This window comes from Leopardus geoffroyi, chromosome B2 (genome assembly GCF_018350155.1).
Source record: "Leopardus geoffroyi isolate Oge1 chromosome B2, O.geoffroyi_Oge1_pat1.0, whole genome shotgun sequence".
NCBI classification, from domain to species: domain Eukaryota; kingdom Metazoa; phylum Chordata; class Mammalia; order Carnivora; family Felidae; genus Leopardus; species Leopardus geoffroyi.
Window position 1 is genome coordinate 150,507,477 of NC_059332.1, and position 27,067 is coordinate 150,534,543.

Consider the following 27,067-nt stretch of genomic DNA (forward strand, 5'->3'; position numbering starts at 1 on the left):
CTCCTTCCCCAGTGCCTCAGGCTGCCCACCAGGTCGCCTCCCTCGCCCTTGTTCCACAAGAGCCTGTGATTCACATCGGCCACACGGTCGGTCCCCCGGGTAGACGAGAGCCGGGCCGAGGCCTTCCTCGCCGAAGCCATGCTGTGTTTTCTGGGCCATGCTGTTTTTGCAAGTTCATGTTTTTTGTTTGTTTTTTATTTTTATTTTTTGATGTTCATTTATTTTTGAGAGAGAGACAGAATGCGAGTGGGTAGGGGCACAGAGAGATAGAGGGAGACACAGAATCTGAAGCAGGCTCCAGGCTCCGAGCTGCCAGCCCAGAGCCCGACGCGGGGCTCGAACTCATGAGCTGTGAGATCCATGACCTGAGCTGAAGTCGGACACTCAACCTGCTGAGCCCCCAGGGGCCCTGCAAGTTCACGTTATTACTAGTTGAGCAGTCAGCACGCTGACTGAGGTAGATTTCGTTTCCATTTACGAGGAAATAATGCTGGTAAATGTGGGTTTGTCCTGAACAGATCAGTGTTGTGTTTCCACCAGACGTGTTACCCACCAAGCACCTATCCACAAGGCGGGGCCCGGGCTCGGTGTTTCCGAGGTGTGGGTGTGTGCTCATACTGTCCTCACTGGCTTTTGCAGAGATGGAGGGGTGGTAAAAAGCCCTTTTATTCTTTGATTTGGATTTAAACGTGTTCTTTTAACAGAAGGAATCCGCCACATTGGGTGGTCGTCTTCTATGTGATGAACTAACCTTTGCTCTTCTGCTCAGTGACCTGATGTCTTGGTGTTTCCTTAACAGTGTGCATTGGTTTCTAACACACACGCTGCCTGGAGCGCTGTTGTCTTGTCCTCACAGCCCCGAAAACTGCGGGAGAAATGTGCTTTTCACCCTTTGAAAGGTGTCCTCCTACAGCTCACCCTCTCCTGTCTCTCTCCTCCTTCCCTCTTCACGTGCTCCGCATGGCCTCTGTCCTGCCGGTGCTGCCTTCACCTGGGCCCCGTGCATGTGCGCCTAGTCCCAGGGAGAAGGAGTCACTTTGCCTACTACAGCTATCACACTTACGAAGGTAATGCTATGCTTCCTACTACTGCTGGGACTAGAGCGCTAATGGACGTCTTGGGCAGAACAGTGTTACCTGACCAGACGTTTTCTGCATGAGTTTTTGAATTGATACGAATAACTTGATGCTAAGGAATGGACTGTACTGTCACCTTATCCGGATCAGTAAGTGCTCCGTATGCAGCATTCGCTTCATTTAATACAAGCGTTTTTTATAGGAACGTCTGGTTCCCTTATTCGGGTTAAGTCTTAAGAGATTGCGGCCGAAGAAGGGCGGGAATGGTATTTCTATCCTTCCCCTCCTCTGCCCAGGCAGGTTAGGAAGCCTGGAGAAGCTGGGGGAGGAGGGGACAGGGGCGGGAAGAGAGCGAGGGTGGTGGGTAAGAATGAGGCCCAGACGAGCGGCAGGTGCCCTGCTGTCACGCACCCTGGCTGTGATGCCGGCGGGGAGGGCTGTCCCAGTCGGTGGTGTGTGTCTGACAACATTTGGGAGGCTGAAGGGGAAGAGAATCCACCCTCAGCTTATGTTACGACCACGTTATAGGACGTTTCCAGGATTAGCTCTGTTCTCCTGGTTGAAATCTGTTTCTTGTTAGCGAAGATGTACTTTCTTACTTAGAATTTCTCAAATTTGTGTGTGTCTTTGTGACGTTCCATAGTACAGGTAGTTTTTGGTTTTATGGAAATATTTCTTTTTTTGTTTTTATATTTTGAATGTTATTTTTTTACATGTTAATGTAACATTCTAATGCTCTCCCATGCTGTATAGAGTTTACCCACCTCTTAGCATCTTCTGTTTGTTGCATTTCCTCCAAACTGATTGTACACATTTTCATTGGTTATTAACCGAACTGGGAACTTCCGCATTTGTTCTTTTTAAAGAGCATTTAACCAAGTGATGTTTATCACCTGTTTCCATACTTGTACATGCATAGAGTCTAAGACCTGTTTTTACTGTGTGTTTTGTATTTTTTTATTCCTGAAAAGGATTCTTTAATGTTTTCATGTGTTTGTTAATTTCATACTGTAAAGTTATGGAGCACTAGGAAGGAGAAAACATTTCCTTTTTTTTTTTTTTAACCTGTGTATAAAAAAAAAAAAAGTATATACTCCTCAAGTTTGACCAGAGTGTTTCTAGTTTTCCATTTTTATTTAAGAAGAGCTAATTTGTTTGCTTTTCTAAATAGAGTTAGTGAAAATACGCTCTCAGCTCTGTTTCAGTAAGCTTCAAAAATTTGATAGTTTCTTAACCATTGCATTGATTCACCAAAGTGTAAGTTGTGGGGATGTGAACGTACGTTCAGTTTCTCACCACCCCTGGGACACGAGAAACGCTCTGTGGCTCAGCCTTCTTTAAATGAACACATCCCTCCCCCTTTTGTAAGTGGTATGGCAGACCATATTTCGTACCAGAAACCAACTTCCAGAAGTTCACCCTGGGAAACGAGCAAAGGCAAAAGCAGAGCTGGAAGGGTAGAATTGTCATAGGGTAAGAACAAAAGTGCTCTTTAAAACATGGTCTTCTGTGTGTAAGGGCTTGTTTTCTCTTAATGTTTAGGGTACTAGGAAAACTTTGGGTTATATCTCAAATTAAAAAAGGCAAAAGCAGAGAAACAAGATGCAGAACAGTGTGAATGGTAATTGAGGGGTAGCAGAGTTGACCAATAGAATTCAGGACATCCAGAGACTTGAATTTTAGATAAAACCCCAGTGTTTGTGTGAATGGGGCCCAGCGATTGCCCATTTGACTAGATGGCATGTATTTCATTTGTCAACCCTAAAGAGTGTTCTAATGTTTGTCCAGAAAAAAGAAAAAAATGTGTGTTGAGTTGCTTAATTGTATGTGCATAAAACAGATTTTCAAGATTTGCTTCTGGGTGGACAATTAGGCCGGGAAAAGAAGGCTGCTTTTCATTGTGTACTTTCTGTGCCTTTTGAATTTCAAACTACATGAATATTTTATATACTTTTGACTCTCTGTCAGGACAGTAAAAGAACAACCTGCTAGAAGCAGTGCTGTTGGAGGGAGAGTTACTTAGACTCGTCTGTGCTTTTAAAGGCGCTGCAGGTCTGTCCTGTGTGCAGAAGAGAGGTGCTCAGGCGGGAGTGAACGGTCTGTGGAGCACTGTTGAGTGAGCAGGGGGGGAAATACAAGGGTTTGTTTCAGGTACCACGTTTCCATGTTCGTTAACACCCATGAGAATGGTCCCTGTCCTTTTACTAAGGACAGAGGAGTGAAATGTTCCAAAAAGAAAGATGTCCATCATTTGAAGATGACCCGCCTCCCCTGCCCGTACTCCCCAGCTCCGGCCAAACCCCACTGTATCCAGTGAGTTTGGTCGCTGCCATTTGGCTCACTCAGAATCCACCCCTGGAGGCCGTATCTGTGTTTTCCGTTACTGTGAAGTCGTAAGAACTGAGGAACCGGGGAAGAAGCTTCCCTCTGATCCATCAGTCGGGAGGTCTCCAGCACAGTGAGATGGGGGGCAGGGGCAAGAGGTCCGGACTTCCCCGTTGCTTTATACTTGCAACTCTGCTGATGTAGCAAAGCACAACCTGTCCACGTCTTAGCTCACAAGGTACCCCTCAGAAGCACTCAGAATGCAGAAGAATGTTCATGTCAAGTTTTTCTTTCACCCCCTAAACTGGTATTTTTCATGTTATTGGTATTTTTTAACTTTGTATGGAAACCATTGTTCTTCATCATTTATTTGCTGCTTTTGCTTACTTTGTAATGCATTGGTGTAATTTCTGTGTGACCATATTGCATTATTTTCTTCATTTTCCGTCACTGATTGTTTCCTGTTAATAACCTAATCTTTGTTGAATGTATACTGTGGAGCAGACACTGTACCAAATGCCAAGATACAGAGATTTAAAAAAGAGCCGCCGAGGAGCTCGGAGATGGGGCGGCAAGTAAATAAAACACTCGTGCCCCAGGGAGAGTGGCAGGAAGATGAAGCGATCCGTGGTGCTGAGGAGGACGACGCACGCCACTTCCTGACCGGGACTGTGTGCTGGGACTGCCTGTGCTGTTTAAAGCCGGCAAAATCCCACACATTCCTAGGGGGCTTGGACTCTGCGGGTATGGAAGGGAACTGCCTGCGTCCAGGGGAAGCCCTGGATGGTTCCAGTGCCTCATTTTGGGTCAGGACTTGGAGTTGAAATAACTGTTTAAGGAAAAAAAAAAAAAAATGCTCCAGGCGGCACCGCACATGATAATATTCCAGCTGTGAAGCGTGGTAGATGATGAATTCTCATTCACATGAGATGTTGTGTCTCTCAAATACAGGTTATTTTCATCCAGATTTGACAGGTTTCTGAAATACGCCAGAAGGGGGAAATGTTATTGGAATGTTACTCTGTGTGTACTGTGAAATTGACAACAGTGCTCGTAGGACGTGTGCCCTCGCAGGGTCTTTTGTCTGAGGGAGCTCAGGCCACACCACAGCTAAGAGACTTGAGCAGTCTACACCCCGCGTGCGCTCCCAGTGTTTAATTTCGGAAGCGATTACCTCCTGATCCCAGCGACTAGAGATTGTGACTCGTGGCCCCATAAGTGAGGCTGCAGGGTAGTAGCACGTCAGTGAAGTAGGTCAGGGAGGCTCCGCTCGGCCTTTTAAGGACCTGGTGTAGGTTGATGGCCACGGCCTGGAGGCGGGTCAGGACTCACTGATCCTGTGAGGCCTGTTTCCTTGTACGTTCACAACTCTGAAATCTGAAGAAATCTTTGATCCATATCCTGCGTTGAGTACAGTAGGTGAGAAGTGAGTAAACATCTGGGTACAAGTGAACAGCTGTCTTGCTCTTCTCCCTTCTCCTCCCCCACATCATCCCTGTCCCCAGCCCACCACAGAGATTCCTGCACAGGGAAATTAAAAAGACCTACAGTTCACCGAGGTATAAAATGATTAGCCACCCACCCCCATCCCCAAGTTCCCGTGGAGCTAAGCACATTTGATGGTAGTTCTTACTGGAACTTAATGTCAGAAATGGGCATTGGAATCACCTAGGGAGATTCTTCGGAAGACGTGTGCGTGGGCCTCCTCCCGAGATCTTGGTCCAAAAGGTCTGGATGAGCCATGAGGTGGTATGTTTAAAACCTCCACCGGTGACCCTGCTCTACCCTGTCCGTGCACCTGGTGCCTGCCGTGTGCGGTCTGCATGGCAGGTTTGCTGGGAGGAGGATCTGGTCTGAAGGGAAGTCCGTATGTGTTGGTCACCTTTACCTAATAGAGTTGCTCTTCAGAATCGTTAACAAAAATCCAGGGCCGTATGGCAGAGAGATTTCTTTTCATGTGGTAAGAAGATGATGGTTATAGATGATGATGTTGGCACCTTGAGTCACATGAAACAGCTGATGTGTTTGTGTCTTAATGGGAAGTTTCTGTATATCCACTTAAATTGCATGGCATAAATTTGGGGAGTTTTTGATAAGAAATCCTGAGAATTGAGAGCTGTCGTTCATTCGAAGACAAGCTTTTGTTTGCTTTGTTGGCCTGTTTCAAATGACATGACAAGAACATTACACTTTACAAATGAAGTTCTGTACTTTTTCCTTTTGCAGATGGTTCTGACTCCAGGGACAAGCCCAAGCTTTACCGCCTTCAGTTGAGCGTTACTGAGGTCGGGACAGAGAAGTTCGAGGAGAACTCCATCCAGGTGCGCGGGTGGCCACAGGTCTAGCTCCCTCCGTAGCTCACACTTGGGTGGGCAAGGGCACGTAGCGCAGGGCCTGCCCCACGGCAGCGGATGAAGGAGTGGACAGAAAGGAAAGACTTCATCTTTTAACATAAAGAAATGCTCCAGTGTGAACAGAGCAGGCTGTGAAATTAGGTTCCCTCTCCACCTCTCGAAACTTGATGTGGTCATCGTGTTCCTCTGAGACTGCTTTTCTCCAGAAGGTGGTGATGACTTCATGGGTCTTTGTCAGGATTAGAGGAGGTGGCCTGTGTGAGAGTCCTGTTGCTGGGACTGATGCCCGTAGCAGTGGGGTCTTCCTGAACGGTAGTTAAAATGTTAGCAGGATGTGGTTCTCAGGTACTTAATGAAAACAGCATGAAGTGTCCTTTAAAGAGGAAGTTCGGGTTCATTACCTGATAGAACTCAGCTGAACTCTGGCAGACCGCCCTTTCTCCTGTGCTGCCCTTTGGCGACTGCACATGATGGGTCAGGTCATTAGTGTCCTTTCCTGTTCTAACATCCCTCCTTCAGCATAGCGGTAAGACAGGTAAAGAGTGTGTGATCCTAATGACCTGTACAGATTATTATCTGATAAATGTTTCAGGTGGCCGTGTGCTTTTCAACTCCGTATGTCTTCAGTCAGGTTACTGGATGCTAAAATTAATGTGTTCAGTTTGACACTATTTTGACAGTGTTTACTTTTGTACTGTTGGGAGGAAATCCACTGAAAAGTACCAAAAGTTCTGTTTTTAAGTACTGTGTCCTTTGTGACGGAAGTTTCTTTGATTTTATCTTAGCTGTTTGGATCAGGAATTCAGCCCCATCACTGTGACCTCACAAACATGGATGGAGTTGTCACCGTGACTCCGAGAAGCATGGACGCCGAGACGTACGTGGAAGGACAGCGCATCTCCGAGACAACCATGCTGCAGAGCGGGATGAAAGTGCAGTTTGGGGCGTCACACGTGTTCAAGTTTGTGGACCCCAGCCAGGACCACGCGGTGGCCAAGAGACCCGTGGATGGAGGCCTGACGGCCAAGGGCCCCAGACAGAAGCCTGGGTAATTCTATGTCAGCTGTGAGAGTTTTAGGGTGTCTGATTATGTGAGAAGTGATCAGAATTAGGCGTGCGTTATTACAGGTGGTTTTATTTTTAAACATTCCAAGTGGGGTTTGTTCTTGTTGATTTGGGCTGGTTTTGGAGGAGGAAGAAAGAGGTCTTGACTTTATCTGAACATTGGGAGTTGGGGCTGGTTTTTAAATTATTTTCAGAGTTTGTCTTTTTGGCCGATACTTTACTCTCAGGAAGAACTGGTGGTGTTCTCCGTGATGGTCCCGTGGAGCCACGACTTTTGTGGAGGTGTTTTTCTGCCCGAGTTAGTGAAACACGTGCGGCATTAGAAGTGTCTCAGCAACACCTGGTGCCTTTCTGAGGCCTTGCCACGTGGGCCTGTCACCAGAAAACAAAAGTCCTTACTGGCCATCTAGTAGAAGTTCCTGAGTGGGGAGGGAGTAGGACTTCATTAGGACACTGATCGTTTTTTATAAAGCAGGCGCTCGCTGTCTGGCTACTCTGTTATCCGTTCCGCAGGTTGCTAGGGCACGGGTCTGGGGAAAATAGCCACGTGGCCCTTCGAGCCCAACGGCTCGTGCCATTGATGGCCACCAGAGAGCCTGCCGCAGGAGCCCTGCTCCAGGAGCGTGCCGGGAACAGGATGTGGGGCCAGGAACCACGCGGGGCCGCTCTCTGTGCTGCCCGGCCCATTGTTTCCTTCTGGGGCCTGCCTTTGCTCAGCCCGCCGCTCAGAGCTCACGTTGTGGGCCAGGTGCGAACTTGTAGCTGCTTGGAATTGTCTCTTGCCAGTTTCTCGGCTTTATAAAGCCTACTGCGATGGTGCCTGGTGGGTTATCAGTTCGTCCTGGGCCCTTGTGGAGTCCTGGCCAAGGAAGCGATCAGAGGCAGCTGGTACAAGTAAAGACGTGACGTCTCTCTGCACGCTGACACTTTGGGGATCCTCACACATGTTCATGTGGGCAGATTGGATGTGGGACGTGTCACGGGCTGGTCGCCTCTCACTTTGAGCTCCCAGTTGCGACACAGGACCCATCCCTCGATCTCAGCTCCTAAGGAAAACCAACAAGGGCCTTCCCACTCAAAGTCCATTTCTGTCTGATGCTGTTCCAACTTTAAGCTGAACGTGTGTCCAACCTCACCCTTCTGTTTCGCATCTGGGAGGAGCTTTTCTCTTCTTTTTTTAAGGTCCTGTTTATTTATCAGGCACATCCTCCTTTCCCGTCTGTGTCATGACCTATACGTAGCCTCTTTTCTTTCAGCACATAGTCATGTTCAGATGGTTTTGTTTCATTTCCTTTCATTTTTCATTATTTTTAATATTTTCCATTTTAGTCCTCAGCTTTTCTTCAGCTCTGCTTGCTTTCAGCACCAGAGACCGCTCTGCCTGCCTGAGGGTTTTCTTGCCACACTCATTCCAAAGACATGATCGTACGATGCGGTTTCTTCTGGTGTGTTCCATGTTGATTTTCAGCAGTTCCTGCGGTTACTCCCAGCTGTGCTTTGTCCCTGAGTCGCGGGTCCCGTGTCTGCTGGTGGCGGTGGTAACGGTCTGCATCTGCTGCTGAGCGTGGGCGCACCACCGCCGCGACGTCTTGCCTTGGGATGTTTTCCGTGGAGGGATCACTCCCGGCTGTTCTGCCGTAATGGTCCCTGCTTTGGGGGCCGACGGTCGTCTCCTTGTGTCTCTGGCCAGAAGCAGAGGTCGTGTCAAGGACGTGGCTTAGGTCTCCTAGACAGGAATGTGCTGTGAAATTTTATGTTAATTATCATTACATCTTTTTCCTATCAACCTGGTGAGACTGCTCACTGGTTGAATATACCAGCGCTTACGTGTACATCCACAGATGAGAAAGGAGTGTCATTTCTTTGTAAAAACATAATTTTGTTCTGTTGTCCAACTGTTAGACACATTTCTAGATCGATAACCCAAGTATTTAATGTTTCACAGACGTGTGTATGTGTGTGTGTTAACCAAGGTGTAGTCGACATATATTAGTTTCAGGTGCACAGCATTCTGATGCGGTGTAAGTGGGCACACAGCCTAGGAAGTGTCCGTCACCAGACCCGCGCACAGTTATTTGCACTTGTGATGAGATCTTTTTTTTTTTTTTTTTTATAAGAGATTCTTTTTTTTTTTTTTTTTTTCAACGTTTATTTTTTATTTTTGGGACAGAGAGAGACACAGCATGAACGGGGGAGGGGCAGAGAGAGAGAGAGAGAGAGACAGAATTGGAAGCAGGCTCCAGGCTCTGAGCCATCAGCCCAGAGCCCGACGCGGGGCTCGAACTCACGGACCGCGAGATCGTGACCTGGCTGAAGTCGGACGCTTAACCGACTGCGCCACCCAGGCGCCCCGTGATGAGAACTTTTAAGATTAACTCTCTTAGCAACTTGCAGACCTGCACTACAGTAGTAACTATAGTTTCCGTGCCGTACGTCACGTCCCCAGGACTTCTATTTATTTTATAACCGGAAGTTTCCACCTTTTACCCACTTCACCCACCTCCCAGCCTCTGCCTTCGGCAACTGCCAGTCTGTTCTGTGTCTGTGAGCTTTTGTTTTTGTTTTCATCTTTTTACATTCCACGTATAAGTGAGATACACGGTACTTGTGTTTCTCCGCCTGGCTTATTTTACTTAGTTCAGTGCTCTTAGGGTCCATCCCTGTTGTGGCAAATGGCAAGCTGCTTTCTTCTGGCTGAGTAATACTCCTGTGTGTGTGTGTGTGTGTGTGTGTGTGTGTGTGTGTGTGTGTACGTACATGTACACACACCGCGACTTTATTCATTTATCTGTCAAGGGATCCTTAGGTTGCTTTTATATCTCAGCTGCTGTAAATTCTGTGCAGTGAGCCTAGGGTGCAGATCTGCCTTTTCGAGTCCACGTTTCCATTTTCTTCAGGCAAATGCCCAGCAGTGGAATTGCTGCATCGTATGGTGCTTGTGGTTTTCATTTTTGAGGAACTCCGTACTGTTTCCCGCAATGCTGCACAAATTTACGTTCCCACCAGCACTGCGCACTGGTTCCTCTTCTCCACATTCTCGCCAACACCTGGTATTTCCCTCCTGTGACACTTGTTAATGTTTTCAGTAATAGCCATTCTAACTGGGTGAGATGACATCTCCCTGTGGTTTTTTTTCTTGTTTTAATGTTTGTTTTTGAGAGAGAGACAGACTGTGTGTGAGCAGGGGAGGGGACAGAGAGAGGGAGACACAGAATCCGAAGCAGCTCCAGGCTCCGAGCTGTCAGCACAGAGCCCGACGCGGGGCTTGAACTCACGGACCGCGAGATCATGACCTGAGCCGAAGCTGGACGCTTAACCGACTGTGCCCCTAGGGTAGCACAATTTGATGTTGATGGTCAGCGTGGGAATTTTATTCATTCATCTATTCACTTATGTATTTATCTAGTCTGTATTCATTGAGCACCAGTGTCATGTGTCATGGTGCTCTGAGTGCTGACGTGATCAAGACCTGGTTCTTGCCCTCACAGGTCATACTGAGATAATGTCATCAAAGTCACGAATAAAGTCACTTTGGAATCGTTTAGTGTATCCAGAATGTAATACAGCTGAGTCCATGTTAAATTTTAGTTTTGTCAGCTTTGGTGAAAAAATAATGAGCTTTGCATGGTGTTAAATGAATTTGATATTCTAGAATAATTACAGGTGGAGTCAAGAAGGCTTTGGCTAGATTTCTGTGTGTCGATAAGAGGGAGTTAGGGGTGGGTAAGGTGTATATGTAGCTTTGAGAGATGACAGAGGGAGGTGAACTATCATACTTCTTTTTTGCATTACCAGAGACAGAATAGCTAAACTGAATTTCCCATTCAAACCATCAGAAACCAGGAGAACAGTTTCTATGTTTTGTAAATATCTTAGTGACACAGGATAGATGAGAAGATGTAACTTTTAGTAAATGCTTTTACTTTCTCAAGTTCCTATTTCAAAGTGATGATATTTTGTAGTTTTTTTAATGTTTGTTTTTCGAGTGTGTGTGTCCACACTAGTGGGGGAGGGGCAGAGAGAGAGAAAATCCCAAGCAGGCTCCACGCTGTCAGCATAGAGCCCGACCTGGGGCTTGAACTCATGAAGGTGGAGATCATTACCTGAGCCAAAACCAAGAGTCGGATGCTCAACCGACTTGAGCCCCACAGGCACCCCTTTATTTTGCATTTCAAGACGATTTTCTTTTCTTTCTTTCTTTCTTTCTTTCTTTCTTTCTTTTTTTAACGTTTGTTTATTTTTGAGAGAGACAGAGACAGAGTATGACTAGGTCAGGAGCAGAGAGAGAGGTAGACACAGAATCTGAGGCAGGCTCCAGGCTCTGGGCTGTCAGCACAGAGCCCAGCCCGATGGGGGCTCGAACCCACGAACCGTGAGATCATGACCCGAGTGGAAGTCGGGTGCTCAACCCACTGAGCCACCCAGGTGCCCCTCCAGATGATTTGATTTTCTTAGTGATGAGGTAGAGGAGGAATTTGTATCAGATTTTCTAATTTGAAGAATTGTTTTGAGTTTCCTCATCTCTTTGCGGTTTCATTCTATAGATTGGGCTTAAACATGAGTTTAAAGTTACCACAGTGCTGTGAAACTAGACCCTTGTCTTTCAAATACTGGAACAAAAGAGGTTATCATTCTCTTTGACTGTCTTGTGCAGAAGTCTCGGAAACGTAGGCACTAACCCATCTTGTCGGTTTCCAGGTATTTTTAGGGCTCTTTGTTTTCCTTTTATTGGGCCTCTCTCTTGGGCTGGGATTAATGGATTGTATTTACCCTCATTATTGAGTAGGACTTAAAAATTTTTTTTTAAACGTGTATTTATTTTGAGAGAGAGAGCTTGAGCACATGAGGAGGGGAGGGGCAGAGAGAGAGGCTTCACGCTGCCGGCACGGAGCCTGCAGTGGGGCTCTCAGTACCGTGAACCGTGACCTGAGCCACAATCAAGAGTTGGACACCTGACCGACTGAACCACCCAGGTGCCTCCCCATTTCTGTATCGTGGCCCAAGTGGTGGTATCCGTGAGCTTTTCAGCTCTCATCAGATTGGCTTTCAGAGGAAGGCAGTTTAGTGCCTGTGCCGTATTCTCCTGAGGTCAGTGTCGCTTTCCCTGTGTTGACAGACGGGCTCGTGGCGCCACAGACCGGGCACTTCATTTATGTGCCATTATGTGATGAAGCGGCTTGCTTGTTTCTTGGACGGTTCTTTCCAATTTATTGATATTAAAATATAGTTTTAAAAGCATCCTGAGAGTATTCAGTATAGAGCAGTAAGAAAAGTTCATAAAGTTTTAACAGCGTTTTCATTCTATGACTTTATATGCTGAAAATAAAGTGGCGTCTTGATCTTTGAGTTGGGATATTTAGCCGTTCCTTTTGTGTTAAGAAAAACGATGCCTTTTCATTTGAGAATTGTTAATTCAGTGTCTTTCTTTTTTTACCCTGGCAGAATTGTTCAGGAGACAACTTTCGATTTGGGGGGAGATGTTCACAGCGGGGCAGCGCTGCCAGCGAGCAAGGTGGGTACTTTACGTTGCCTGTAGCAGGGAGTTTGTGTAGCATTCTGGAACATTCTGGACCCCGTGGCCAAAGTGTTGGGAGTATGCTCCTGGAGCTCTTGCGAAAGCCGACTTCACTGTGGCTTCTGACCATGGCTTACTGTCCTGATCTGCGCTGTCTCCTGGCGCCACACCAGAGGCCGCGGGTGGCGAGCTGGGCTGTGTCCTCCGAGCAGGGGGGCCCAGGCTTATCCCCTGTAGAACCAGCCCTTCTCCGTCAGGTGACTGCTGGAGACCGTGGACTTCCCCTCTCCTCTACCTGCCAGCTTACCTTCTCGGGGACCTTGCCCCCACAGTTGTCCTGTATCTCCGCGTGATGGGGGGGATTTGTGTCCTCGTTCTGGTTATCTATATCGCTCAGTAACAAACCACCCCAACCTAATTGACCAAGGACGCGCAGCACCCGTTTCACTTGCGCACAGCTGTACCGTGTGGTTTGGACTCACCCGGGCTGTTCATTGGCCGGTCTTGCTGGGGGTTACTCGAGTTGCTGCATTCGGCTGCTAGTGGGCGATGAGGTGGCCCGGCTGTGCCAGGACGCAGGTGGCCAGGCCCCCCTCTCCACATGTTCTCCTGTTTTCTCCCTGGGACAGCTTGCTCGTCTCTCCACAGGGGTGGCCAGATGTTTGGGTGTCTCACAAGAATCGTGGAATCGACTGGCCTGCTTAGGCTTGGGCCTGGGGTGGCACACAGCACCCACTTCCTTCGCCTTCCAGAAGGGGCCGCCGAGGCTGTGGTTCGTTGAGGCCACGGCACAGCAGCCGCCATGCGGACACGCTGCTCTGTCTCCTGTTCTAACAACCGTACCGTGCGCTCCAGCCCTTGCCCAGCTTTCTGCTTCTCTTCCCAGCACGATTTCTTGAGGAAATAATCTGCGGTCCGCTCCCTGTTACTCCGTCTTCTCCCCTCGGCTCCCATTGGCTCCTGCTGTCGGAGGGACTGTGTGTGTCCCGGTCTCTGATGGCTTCCGCAGGGCCGAGTCTGTGGCCTGTGTCTCCTCTGTCTGAACTGGGCCCCTACTGCATACTGGGGGCGCTGCCTGACTTCGGCCCCCAGGGTGTCGTTCTCCTGGTTTCTCCCCCATCGGTGCTCAGTCCTCCTCTGGCTCATCTGCCCCTGCCTCCTCCTTCCCCGTCCCCTCCACTTGGCCTCAAAACTCGGTTTCAGACCCAAGGCCCCTTCTCTCCTGTCTGTACTTGTTCCCTTGGTGATCTTAGGCAGTTGGTAGTTAAAATACACGGATATGTTCATTACCCTTGACTGTATCCTTGGCCCCGACCTCTCCAGACCCCAGAAGCTTGCTTGACGTGGCCATGGTGATGTCTGACACGTGTTTCGCACGCACCACAGCTAGAGCAGGGCTGGGCTCTCTTAAGCCTCCTCGTCCTTCCCCGTCAGTAAGTGGTACCCTTATCCGTGGTATCGTTCCAGCAGAAGCCCGTCACTTCTTGTCCTTGCTTCCTTCTCAGCCTTCAGTGTCGGCGTGTTCCGTTTGCGTTGGACCGAAGTAGTCCGCAGGTACCTGCCTCTCCCCGTCACTGCTTCTGTGGTGTGACACTGGCTGCAGTTGTTACACGGCAGAAATGCTGCATGGCCTCTGAGTTGGCCTTTCTGCTGCTGCCCTGGCTTGTCACTCTTCTCCCCACGGCCAGGCTCGTGTTCTGAACATACGACTTAGAGCCCGTTACCGCCCGGCTTTCCAAGCCCCCAGTGGCTTCTCATCCCAAATGTCACACACTTCCCTCTGGCTCACACAGCTCCTTCGGCCCCGGCCACCTCCCCTCTCGACCTGGCCTGTGCACAGAACACGCACCTCCTTCCCATCCGGGCACTGGGGCCAGTTTGTTCTTCCTCGACTGTCCTTCCTGCTGGTTTTCGTGCAGCCGGCTCCTTTCTGCTCATTCCTCCTTGAAACCTTCTTGAGCGTCCAAGCATAGTTCGTGCTTGGTTCATAGTTCTTAGTTACAGCGCCTTATTTTAAATTCTCTGTGCCAGCTGATGCTTGCCTTGTTTGTTGACTTGGTGGAGGTAAGGGTCCCACTCGGTATGTTCACTGCTGTTCTCCTCGTGGTGAGAAGGTGCCTGGGGCACTGGAGCTGCAGCAGAGACCCCTCTGAGAAGTACGTGAGCAGGTACTCTTGGAACCAGATGCAGCTGTCTTCATAAAAAGTTTAGTTTCTTATAAAAATGCATGCTCGAAACAGAAAACTCAGCAAAATGAGGAAAAAAATGAAAATCCTTCATCTGCAGTTAATAGTTGACTGTTGATAACATTTTCATGGATCGTCTTCTGATCTCTTTCTGTTGTAGATGTATTCATTTATACATTTAAAAATAATGAGGGGTGCCTGGGTGGCTCAGTCAGTTAAGTGTGCGACTTTGGCTCGGGTCATGATCTTACGGTTCGTGGGTTCGAGCCCCGTGTTGGGCTCTGTCTGACTGCTCAGAGCCTGGAGCCTGCTTCGGATTCCATGTCTCCCTCTCTCTCTCTGCCTCTGCCCCGCTCGCACTCTCTTTCCCAAAAATAAACATTAAAAATAAAATGAAAAAAAAATAAGTATCTGCACACATCCGCACCTTTCTGTCCTGCTTCCTTTGGCTATTATCTTGTAAGCCTTTTATTTGAAAACAAGCTTAAAATTGTTTTATAATATGTTAGCTTATAAATGTACCATAATTTACTTACCCATTGCCTCCTTATCCATTTATAACAGTTTTTTGTAGTCTGTGCTGCCATCCTGGCCAAGGAATTTTATTTTTATAAGTGTATTTTATGAAAGTATTTATTGTGTATGAATACATGTATTTACAAACGTGATTGCCAGGACACCCTGGACTGGTGAACATTTTAAACAGCCTAACAAAGGATTAGTTCAGTGAACTTTGGTAAACAGACAGCTGTTACACAGCCGTTACAGTTCTGTGACATAAAAATACCATCCGATGTTTACAACACATGAAGAGGAGTATTTTTTATGAAGGGGGTTGTATAACCTCCTTTATGGAAAATATGAAAAACTGTAAAGATACAGCGCAAAGTTACTCTCTAGTTGATAAGAATGGCTTCTGTTGTCAAGCTCAATTTCTACAATAAACAGATGTAGTGAGAAATCTCACATAACATTTTTGCTACGGTGGATTTCTTTGTATAAGTAGAATGATCCTGTTCCTGTTGTTTGGTTAATAACCCGGGTAGCTTTTCCCTCTGCCACAGACAGGGTGGTTAGGGATGTGCCCTCCTTGGAAGGACTGAAGTGTACTGTATCGGGCCCCTGTATTGTGTTCTTTCTCTCCTGATGAAGGGCAAGAACCAAACCAGCCTCTGTCCTAAGTTCTTCATTGGGTGTTGAGCTGTCATGAGCAGATTTTTAAATCCTTTCCTTACATTTAAAAGAAGGACCCTAACTTTTCAGAGTGGACACACACTCAGCTCTGTTCTGATTTGAGAGAGTGTTTGGGAGGAGTAGCTCCAGTCCCTGCCCGTTTTGAAGAGCCCCGTTTACACGCACCACCTCTGCACGCCTGTGTGTTAGAGCCCGCCTTTAGCTCTTTGAACAGGAAAGCAGCTGTGTGGTTTGTTCTTTCAGTGACCGTGTTCTTGGGCGTGTGTCTGTGCACCTGACGTCCTCAGCACGGCCGTGCCCTTTTCTGCTCTCTGCTCTTCTCCGGCATCTCTGTCTCGCCTCCCCCTGCCGGGCAGCCTGGCATCAGCTATTCCCCTGCAGCAGTCTGTGTGAGCGTGGCTGGCTTGCACGCTGTCTCTAAACGCTCCGTGTTTTCTCTCGGCTTAGAGCGCCACCAGGCTGGACAGCGACAGGGCACTGCCTGCCCCCAGCACGGCCGAGCGCGGGACAGTGAAGCCGATGCTGAGACTGGAGCAGCAGGACTACCGCCGGCAAGAAAACAGGTAGGACGTGGTTCCTGTGCAGTCAGACGGGTGGGAGTCGGATGGGTTGGGGGGGTGGTTTGGGGACCAGTGGGACTCAGACTCGGGGGGGGGAGGGTTGGGGGATGGCCTAGTGACTGCTGAGGGTTTAGCTGACGTTTTGAGAACGTTAGCGGTGTTGTAAAGAGGATTTTCTGTTCGTGTTGCTGAACTGGAAGAAAAGGCATCGTCAGCAGCTGTGTGTGTCCCTTGCTTCTGTGCCACGGTGCCGTGTGCCCAGGTGAAGCAGGAGGCACTTTGAATTAAAAATGCTTCTATTTTAAATGTGCTATTCTATAAAAACAAGGAGAAGGGAAGTTTTTACAGTTTAATATTTGATCATTTGTATGTTAAGACACTCTACAACTGGCCATTTCACCTGTTTGTAGATGAAATCCTTACATGTTTAAATACACATGTTAAAAGCCAAAAACGATTTTAAGTGGAGTTAAGAATTATGAGTGCCACGTTACCGCGTCTCCCGCTCTGACGTGCCACGTCTTCCTGCCGAGGCGGATAGGGGTGAATATTGTCTCCTGTCCTTGTTCTTGAAGAGAGAACGTCTGCCTTTTGTTATTTCCTTTTCTTAGGATTTGTAAGTACACGTTACCTTAATTAGAATTCTACTTTCTTGCGATTTCTAAAATTGTTTGAATGTTGAAAAGTAACATCAGTGCCTCAGATAACCAGTGATGAGTTCAAATGCTGGTGAGCTTGAGCCGCAGAGCGCTTCTGCAGAGGCATCTACACGGACACGGCAGCTGGAAGACCACTCCTGTGTCCTCGTACCATGCATGCTGGTGTCAGCAAGGGGACCGAGGCGCCCACCAAAAATCTGTTCAAAGTTTTCATGAAGCCATTCTAACTCTTCTCTTTCAGATCCAATACCTGAGGCCCATGTCTGGCCCAAGGTCACTTACCAATTTGGTGACAGGCAGCTGATTTGGTTCTTTAATCTTCTGCCTTCCAGTAGAGGGCGCTGTATGTTATAAGACTTTAATACCACTTATCACAGTAATGCGATTTCTAGGTTCCTGTGGAAATCTCAGGTTTTTACCTTGTTTTTATTGTGGGCTTTTGGTTGTGAGAATTTTGTTGATTGTGAATGTTTTTAGATGTAGTAATAAGTCTACTTTCTGTGTGCTTGTTTCTGGTGGCATATTCTAGAATAAGATGTTTTAGCACTGTAAACTATATATTAATACGGTGTCAGAGGAGTCAGATGATGGCCAGTTGTATGTTAGAATTTATCTTATCCTGTCGGCAAAGATTTCACTAAAGGTTTTATTTGACCTATAAATACGTATTATTTGGTTGGTGTTACAGCATGATGGAAACCTGATTCTTCTACTTTCAGTCTTTGTGTTTCACATCTACGATGTGGACATAAGCAACACTTCATTGGTATATTCATAAAAACCGAAGTTACTTTAATAAATATGTTTAAAAACACTAGTTTTAGTCAAGGAAAAAAATCTTTTTGAATAATGGAGTTCTTTAAATTACCACTGACACGTTTACTTTTTCAGTGAGATTTTATATTCCTTATCTTTACCAGATTTCTCAAATGGATGAAACAGACAAGTGAGGTTCACCCAGTTTATTGTTTAACTAATGAACTGAAAGATCTCTGCAGTTTTAGCTGTCTGTATGTGTGGCAGTTAACAGACTTGTTAACATAGTTGAGCATACAAATTCTGTCTGAAGAGCTTTTTCATACCTGCATTGTCGAGTTAAATCCAAATCCCAGATCACAGACTAGATAAGAAGTTTTGAAGCACGTAATTTGTTGAAAAGAATTTTGTTTTTCCTTCTAGTGATTCTGATAGTTCGGGGTAATGGCGTTGGATTTTCTCCCGGTCAAGGCCTCAGTGCGCAGGGGCGGGAGGGGAGCACGGGCCTGCGGGAAGGAGCCACTTGCGTCTGTGGCCGTGGAGACCTGCAGCCACCACACATTCTTTCCCTCTTCTCTTCATTTTTGAAGCAGTTGTTAACGTCCAGAGTAAATGCGTGAGCGGTTGCTGCTAAAAATGTCCTTTCAGTTCCTCACAGGTTCTTAAATATCAACGGCGATGTTGATGCTCTGCTTCAGCAAATGTGACGCTTCATGTGAATATTGACCTCCCTGTTGTTTGATCCGTATTTACCTCAGTAGTTGTCTCCCTCCCGGTCTAAGTCCTCATAGCCTCACTCTTTACTCTTCAGTCAAGTTTGTGGAAAGACACAACACGGTTCATTGCTTTTACTGTCAATTTCCTTCACCTAGTCGAAGACAGATTTTTGGAAGATTTATCCGGATCATCTCTGTTAAAGCTGAGCTAAAATGATAAAGGTTTAAACTCTTAAGGAACCTGATAACTTGCCAGCTTGTTAGGGCAGCGGGACTTACCTGTGTTCTACACAAAATGTAGTTAGTAGCAGACTAACTTATAATTAAATTGCTTGAGATTCGAATCCCGTGTCTGCACGAAAGAACAACTAAACTGAACGCTGTGGAGAACAGTGTAACTGCAGCAGTGAGGAGATCTAAATTGGATTGGTAACTATTCGTCTTACACATTGTAGAAATTCTGTGCTTATTAATGGCTTTCAGACATTGTTTGACCAATATGCAACACAGAATCAATCATATTTTACATCGTGTGCTGGTGGACACATAACCTCCAGATGCATATATTCATACTGAAAGGAGACTTTCACAGGACCGTGAACCTTTGATCCTACCTGTGTGGACAGAGTGACCCACTATTTGAAGAACTCTTAGAGAAACAGAAATGTACCTAACCTTTGAATTACTTTGATCAGGATGCCTGGAAACACATAAACATTAGTGCTAATTCTTACAAGGGTTACAAATTATAGTTGCTCTTGGTTTCTATTTCTTGGCAATTCCTTGTGTTTGTAGTGTCAGGCTAGATGATGAAAAGTGGAATTTATGTGACTTAAAAAAAAAAATGTGAGTAGGAGGCCTTTTTTTTTTTTTTTAAAGGTGTGCTTCACTGTGAACTTGAGAAATGCTAATACTGAGCGACCGAAAGGGTCTGTAAGAATCGTCTTGGGTAACCTTTATCAGAAGAGAAGGGCAGCGTCTGGCTCTTAGCAACTTGTTCTCCTTTGTAAGAGCTCAGTTTCAAGCTCACTGTGGTTCAGTTTTCCTTTGCGTCTCCCAGCAGCGTCTTTGCATTGTTACTCGAGCCGTTGCCGTGGCAGGTGCGCGGCAGCCTGGTCGCCCCGCTGTGCGCAGTCTTCATGCATAATAGAGAATCATGGTCGGGTCTGTTCTCTCGATGGAAGCAGATACTGCAAGGAACCTACCTCCGTGAGGTGTAGGGATAGGATCACTCCCAGTATGCTCATCTGCATATTTGAATGGTTTCCATGTGAAAACAAGTCATTGGGCTCTTTATTATGCGTACGAACTGTGTAGAGATTTTGAAAATAGTTGCAGAAACACACATAGGTTGACTGTCAGTAGCCATGTGATCTGATGTTAAGAGGCGGCCTCTTTCTTTTTTCAGAACTCAGGATGCTCTTGGGCCTGAACTCATATTGCCTGCAAGCATTGAATTCAGGGAAAGTTGTGAGTAATTTCAGATTCCATTGTTAGTGAATTATTTCTTGTTCCATTTTTCTCCATCTGATTTTCATGGGTTTTTTTTTTGTTCTTTTTTTTCTTTTTCTTCTTTTTTGAAATCTTTTCACAGCTGAAGATTCATTTTTATCTGCCATTATAAATTATACTAATAGCTCTACAGTCCATTTTAAGTTGTCACCTACATATGTATTATATATGGCATGTCGGTATGTATTGTCGAGCCAGTACAGACCCGATGTCAGTCCTACAGAGCGTACTCACAAAGTGATTGCCATAGTCAACAAGATGGTGAGCATGATGGAGGGGGTGATTCAGGTAAGCGCCAGCACGCCGGGCCCCGCTGCTTCAGTGCGCGTGCTTCTTGTTCGCATGTGTCGGCGAAGCCAGTTCTGCCATGTCTCCGTGTGCTTACGTGTTCGACTTTGAGAGGCTTTTCTGAAATGAAAGCTATTAGAAGTAGCACTGAAAATTGTAGAGCTTGAAAAGTTGAAAAGGATCGTAAACGTCTGTTTTTTTCTACAAGTGTTAGAATAAGGGAGAGTAAACTACGTGGTAACGTTATAAGCATGGTAAAAATCCTCAAAAGTGCAATAGTTGTGAGAAACCACGGACACTTGTGGGTTTTCTTAGACTTAAAAGACACTTTGTTGAGATGAATTTCACAGGAAGGTAAAACTACCCGTTTTAAAGCGACTAATTCAGTAGAATTTAGGTCGTTCAGTGTTGTGCGGCCGCCCCTTCTGATTCCGGAACTTCTCTGTCAACCAACCCAATTCCTGTCCGCCCATTCAGCTGCTTCCCTCATAACCCTCCCCCGCCCAGAATTGTGTAAGGGCTCTACAGAGGCATTTGCCCTTTTTATAATGAGCATATGATGCTGGTGGGAACTCTCTGGGTTTTTCGATAGCACTTGGGTAGGTGTGATGGACATGACATTTCTCAGTTATGATGAAAGTCCTGTTCAGATTCCTTCATAAGACTGTTTTGGAAGTTTGAAGAAGTAAGGGTATTTTCTCTGTAGAATGGTTTGTTTCTTTTTAAGTCGTCCTCACCTGTGGTGGATCAAATTGGCATAGCAGTTTGCCAGATCACAATTTGAAGATTTAAAGTCCTTAGAAGTAAATTTACAGATTTTTAAAAAAGTTTTCCCAAACCCCTGATGAGTGCTATTATTCAGCTATAAAATATAAAACTCTAATTATGTATCATTAAGCAATGTGATTAGACAGTTGGGTTGTTTTTCTCCTGTGGGGATAGCTTGAGATAACTAATCTGTTAATTCCTTGAGAATTGTTGTCAAAGGCCACAACTTTTCAAGAAATGTTTCTATTAGGTTTGAGTGGTTAGCATATGAATGTAATGGGCTTATGATTCTTTTACCCAAGTGAGGAAGTAGATAAAAAGTGTTGTCATTTTATTTGGATACCATTTTGTGTTTCTCTCTTAGTAATTTATAAACAAACATGGATTTCCTTTTGGTTCAAAGCCATCATCTTCCGTCATGTTTGCATTTCTGAAGCCTGTTTCAAATTGGGGAAACTCCTGTCATCAGACTACTTTTGATAGACTTTGTCTTGTTGAATTTGAACTAGTCAGTGAGATCATCATTATCAAAACAGGCCTTTTAAACTTCAGATTTAGGGTTAATCTGTGATTAGAGAACTCCTAAAATTTTGGGAAAGAACTATAGTAAATGCTTTAATTCGTAAAAACCTTTCAGAAACGAGTTTGTTCCATTTTAGTATGGTTATGTTTTTTATACATTTTTTAATTCTTAGTTTTTTTGTTTGTTTTGTTTTTTACTGTTGGTCTTTTCTGTCTCTTTCATCCTATTAATCCAGGGGATAGACACTCTTCTCGTGTACCTTTAGTTAGTCAGACACACAATATCGTTAAAAGACGTTTAAGTCCTTTGTGTTATAAATCTTTTAAGTAGATCGGTGTGTTCGTGTGTATATCGTAACACCTTCCCTGTATAAACTGGAGGTCGCTCACTTGCTGCGCCACTCTAAGAACATAAAACTAATCATTTATGTCACGTACTTCCAGAGATGCTTCCGAACCGTGAATGAATGTGTAATTTGGGAATAACATAACTAAATGTCGTACCTTCATGTCGTGCCTTCATATTAGTGTTTTGATTTTTTTAAACTATCATGATTGTTTACAAGTTTCTTTCTCTCGTTCTGCTTGATTTCCCCTCGTCTGTTTCTCTCCAGGAAGTAGACCAGGTTGATCAGGTAGGATGCGCTGCTGGGAACTGGTCCTGGCTGTGTCGGCTTAGCTGAGTTTCTCGCGCTGCTTCCATGTCAAAACACAACACTCCAGCAAGCGGACTGGGCGGTTCATAACACTCATTCAGCAACTGAAACATGCAGTACTAAATCCTTTTCTGACTGTGCAACCTTTATCAGCATTTCATAATTTCTGCTTAATGCACTCAGTGTGGATATGAAATGACAAAAGTTCTGTTTCTCCTCTTTCTCGTTTATCCTTGGTTCCTATTCTTTGGATCTCATCTGAAGTTGCCTGGCCTGCACATGTGGTCGGGAGATGATGTGATAGATCAGTACTTGATACTGAGTTGCTCGGCATCTCGGCCAGCGACTGCGAGTATCAGGGTGGCTGTGGGTAACCATGGATAGATGCGTGTGTACTTCACAGATTACCAGATAAAGCACGATCTCCAATTGGGTGTTGTATGATTTGGTATCTCTGTTTTTGCATTGTAGCTAATCGGATCCATGTATCCATACATGAATCCCAAGAAGAGGTTGCAATTCCATTGCTATATATGTATCCAAATTCTTTTGCAAATATCTGGTATCTGTGGTAAATACCTTGGTGAAAATGGGAAGGTACTGGTCTATCTTCAGCAGCTTTTCAAGAGCATTCCTTTTTATTTTCATTCTTTTTTTTTTTTTTGTCTTGGGGTTGCTTATAGGAATGTGTTCTATCTACAGAAACAGAAGAATATCGCAGGGGCACTTGCTTTCTGGATGGCCAATGCATCTGAGCTTCTCAACTTCATTAAGCAGGACCGAGATCTTAGTCGAATCACATTGGACGCCCAAGATGTTTTAGCACACTTGGTTCAAATGGCGTTTAAGTAAGGAACACGTTCTTGGAGATTACACTATTCTGTAGAGATTTTTTAAAGGTTTTTATTTACCCTAACTGGAGATGAAGATCAAGAAGCATAAATACATGCCAGATGTGTTGATTTAGTAAAATGAAGTTATTGAGCTATGTTTCAAGAATCCTGAGAGTAAAACTATATTTTAAATGGAAAATGTTATGGAACGTGTAAACTGTTTCATCTGTGATGCCCTGTCTGACAATGGCAGTGCATCCTGCTGAGGTTATTAAAATTGTTCACATATTTTCAGATATCTGGTTCATTGTCTTCAGTCAGAACTGAATAACTACATGCCGGCTTTTCTGGATGACCCTGAAGAGAACAGTCTACAAAGACCAAAAATAGGTTAGAATATTGTTTTCTCCCTTCTTCCTCTATTCCTCCTTCTCCCTGCCTCTGCCTTCCTTCTTCCCTCCTTCTTGTTTAACTTTATTTTAATACTTAATCTACACAAGAGGAAGGTATCTTAAAAATAAATGAGATGACCTATTTGATGTGGTATTCTTTAAGAAGTTGTAACTACCATCTGTTTGACTTAAGATGGTAGCTCTCACTGTGCATCTGGTAGAGGCCATAGGACCTCTTCCCATAGGTCCCAGTGGACCCCGGAGAGCAGCCATGTTTGCTGGTATTGAGACCTAAAGAGGCCAGGGTGTGGCAACACCTGACACCAGCTGTGTGTTGTGATTTGCTATAATCTCAGAGCTGCTGCTGCTCAGTGATTGCATGGACATTTTCGGAGGCAAGCCGGTACCCTGCCATTGCTCAGCAAGACCCTCCCCCAGAGAGTTGACATGGGTCCAAGCCACAGGGGTCTCTGAAGTATGGAGTTTTGCTTTTTCTTTCTTTCTTTTTTTTTTTTCAGTACATGAAATTTATTGTCAAATTGGTTTCCATACAACACCCAGTGCTCATCCCAAAAGGTGCCCTCCTCAATACCCATCACCCACCATCCGCTCCCTCCCCCGCCCCCCCCCCCCCCCATCAACCCTCAGTTTGTTCTCAGTTTTTAAGAGTCTCTTATGCTTTGGCTCTCTCCCACTCTAACCTTTTTTTTTTTTTTTTTCCCCTTCCCCTCCCCCATGGGTTTCTGTTAAGTTTCTCAGGATCCACATAAGAGTGAAAACATATGGTATCTGTCTGTCTCTGTATGGCTTATTTCACTTAGCATAACACTCTCCAGTTCCATCCACGTTGCTGCAAAGGACCATATTTCATTCTTTCTCATTGCCACGTAGTACTCCATTGTGTATATAAACCACAATTTCTTTATCCATTCATCAGTTGATGGGCATTTAGGCTCTTTCCATAATTTGGCTATTGTTGAGAGTGCTGCTATAAACATTGGGGTACAAGTGCCCCTATGCATCAGCACTCCTGTATCCCTTGGGTAAATTCCTAGCAGTGCTACTGCTGGGTCATAGGATAGGTCTATTTTTAATTTTTTGAGGAACGTCCACACTGTTTTCCAGAGTGGCTGCACCAGTTTGCATTCCCACCAACACTGCAAGAGGGTTCCTGTTTCTCCACATCCTCGCCAGCATCTATAGTCTCCTGATTTGTTCATTTTGGCCACTCTGACTGGCGTGAAGTGATGCCTGAGTGTGGTTTTGATTTGTATTTCCCTGATGAGGAGTGACATTGAGCATCTTTTCATGTGCCTGTTGGCCATCTGGATGTCTTCTTTAGAGAAGTGTCTATTCATGTTTTCTGCCCATTTCTTCACTTGGTTATTTGTTTTTCGGGTGTGGAGTTTGGTGAGCTCTTTGTAGATTTTGGTGAAGTATGGAGTTTTGAAACACAATCCCATCTGAGATGAAACTCTGGAGGGAGGTGCTGCCTGATGAAACTTTGGAAGGGACGGCTTGGACACTGACAGGGTAGAGGCAGGAAGTGGACAGAGGCCTGAGACAAAGGAGGCGTACTTGATTGCAGGTTGGTGAGAGTGCGAGATTCCTGCACCAGAGACTAGGAGCTGGGTGAAGTCATTTCCACCGTTCCTGATCCACCCCAGAAGCTAAGCTAAGCAGTGGCATCTAGTGGAGAATGGAGCCATCACACGTGCCAACCAAGCACATCCCCCAGAAGACCAGCACAAGTCCCTCCATCTGCTTAGTGTACAGATCATAGAGGGCTTCACAGTTTCAGTTCTAGGGGAAACTGGATGTAACTTCACTTGGTTTTCATTGTTTGATGGCTCACTTATTTGTTTTCTTTGCTTCTGTTTTTGTTTAAATCTTTTTTTTTCCTCATTCTTTTTGTCCTCTTGGGTACAGAAAGAGCAAATTCTTTTTTATTTTTAAAATTTTTTCAATCTGTTTTTATTTTCTTTTACGATTTTAAAATTTCTTTTAATTTCCTGACTTTTTTACTTTTTTTTTCTTTCCTCTTTTTTCTCTCTTCCATAAAGCTTCTTTCAATAAGCAGACTGAAACACACTTAGGATATAGCTTCCTTTATTTGATTTTTGTTTTGTTTTGAATTTTTATTTTATAGTTAATTTTTTTCTTCTTGCAAAATGACAAAGATGGAAGAATTCACCCCAAAAGAAAGAACAGGAAGAAATGACAGCCAGGGACTTAATCAACATAGATACAAGATGTCTGAACTAGAATTTAAAACCACGATTATAAGAATACTAACTGCGGTTGAAAAACAACATAGAAGACACCAGAGAATCCCTTTCTCAGATAAAAAAACTAAAATCTAGTCAGGCTGAAATTAAAAATGCTATAACCGAGATGCAATCTTGAATGGATGCCACAATGGCAAGGATAGACGAAGCAGAGCAGCGAATCAGTGAGGTAGAAGATGAAATTGTGGAAAATAACAAAAATTATGGAAAATAATGAAGCAGAAAAAAAGGGAAATGCAAAAGATGACGATATAAGACTTAGAGAACTTAACAACTTATTCAAAAGAAATAACATTTGAATCCTAGAGGTCTCAGAAGATGAAGAGACAGAAAAAAGGTCAGAAGGTCTATGTGAGCAAATTATAGCTGTAAACTTCCCTAACCTGGGGATCCAGTAAGCATGGAGAACTCCCATTAGGTTCACCACAAACAAACCATCACCAAGGTAGATCATGGTCAAATTCACAATATACCCAGACAAGGAAAGAATTATGAAAGCAGCAAGGGGAAAAAAAAGGTCCTTAACCTACAGGGGAAGACAAATCAGGTTCACAGCATATCTGTCCACAGATACTTGGCAAGCCAGAAAAGAGTGGCAGGATATATTCAACGTGCTGAATCCGAAAAATATGCAGCCAAGAGTTTTATATCCATCAAGGCTGTCATTCAGAATAGGAGAAAGAGTTTTCTAGACAAAAACTAAAGGAATTTGTGACCACTGTCCAGCCCTGCAGGAAATATTAAGGGGGACTATTTGGAGAAAAGACAAAAGACCAAAAGCAACAAAGACTAGAAAGGACCAGAGAACATCATCAGAAACACCTAGCTCTACAGGCAGCACTACATGGCACTAAATTCGTATATTTCAATCACTCTAAATGTAAATGGACTAAATACTCCAAAAGGCCTAGGATATCAGAAAGGATAAGAAAAGGCCTATCTGTATGCTGCCTACAAGACTTATTTTAGATCTTACGGCACTTGCAGATTTGAAAGTAAGGGGATGGAGAACCATCTGTCATGCTAATGGTTGTCAAAAGAAAGCCAGAGTAGCCATTTTTATATCAGACAAACTAGATTTTACAACAAAGATTGTAACGAGATGAACAAGGGCATTATAACTAAAGAGTCTATCTATCAAGAAGATCTAACAATTGTAAATATGTGCCCAAGTTGGAAGCACCCAAATATATATATCAATGCATCATGAACATAAATTCATTGACAATAATACCATAATAATAGGGGACTTCAGAACGCCACTTACAGCAAGGACAGATTAAGCAGAAAATCAACAAGGAAATGATGGCTTTGAATGACTTGACCAGATGGACTTAACAGATCTATTCAGAACACATCATCCTAAAGCAGCATTTCATTCTACACATTCTTCTTGAGTACA

The 27,067-nt window shown here is 45.0% G+C and overlaps 1 protein-coding gene across 20 annotated transcripts in view; it reads left to right on the top strand.

Moving 5' to 3' along the window:
* AFDN (afadin, adherens junction formation factor) overlaps positions 1-27,067 on the top strand; it is a 142,601-nt gene that overhangs the window by 63,523 nt on the left and 52,011 nt on the right. For 10 of the 20 annotated variants that reach the window (XM_045500286.1, XM_045500284.1, XM_045500283.1 and 7 more), the window contains exons 9-18: positions 1,017-1,067; positions 5,628-5,722; positions 6,541-6,803; positions 12,263-12,332; positions 16,163-16,278; positions 19,815-19,876; positions 20,001-20,206; positions 22,111-22,131; positions 22,855-23,000; positions 23,281-23,375. In XM_045500286.1, the coding sequence (XP_045356242.1) occupies positions 1,017-1,067; positions 5,628-5,722; positions 6,541-6,803; positions 12,263-12,332; positions 16,163-16,278; positions 19,815-19,876; positions 20,001-20,206; positions 22,111-22,131; positions 22,855-23,000; positions 23,281-23,375 (1,125 nt within the window). The remainder of the gene's footprint in view (positions 1-1,016; positions 1,068-5,627; positions 5,723-6,540; positions 6,804-12,262; positions 12,333-16,162; positions 16,279-19,814; positions 19,877-20,000; positions 20,207-22,110; positions 22,132-22,854; positions 23,001-23,280; positions 23,376-27,067) is intronic. The other 10 variants (XM_045500287.1, XM_045500302.1, XM_045500296.1 and 7 more) reach the window with 3 other exon arrangements.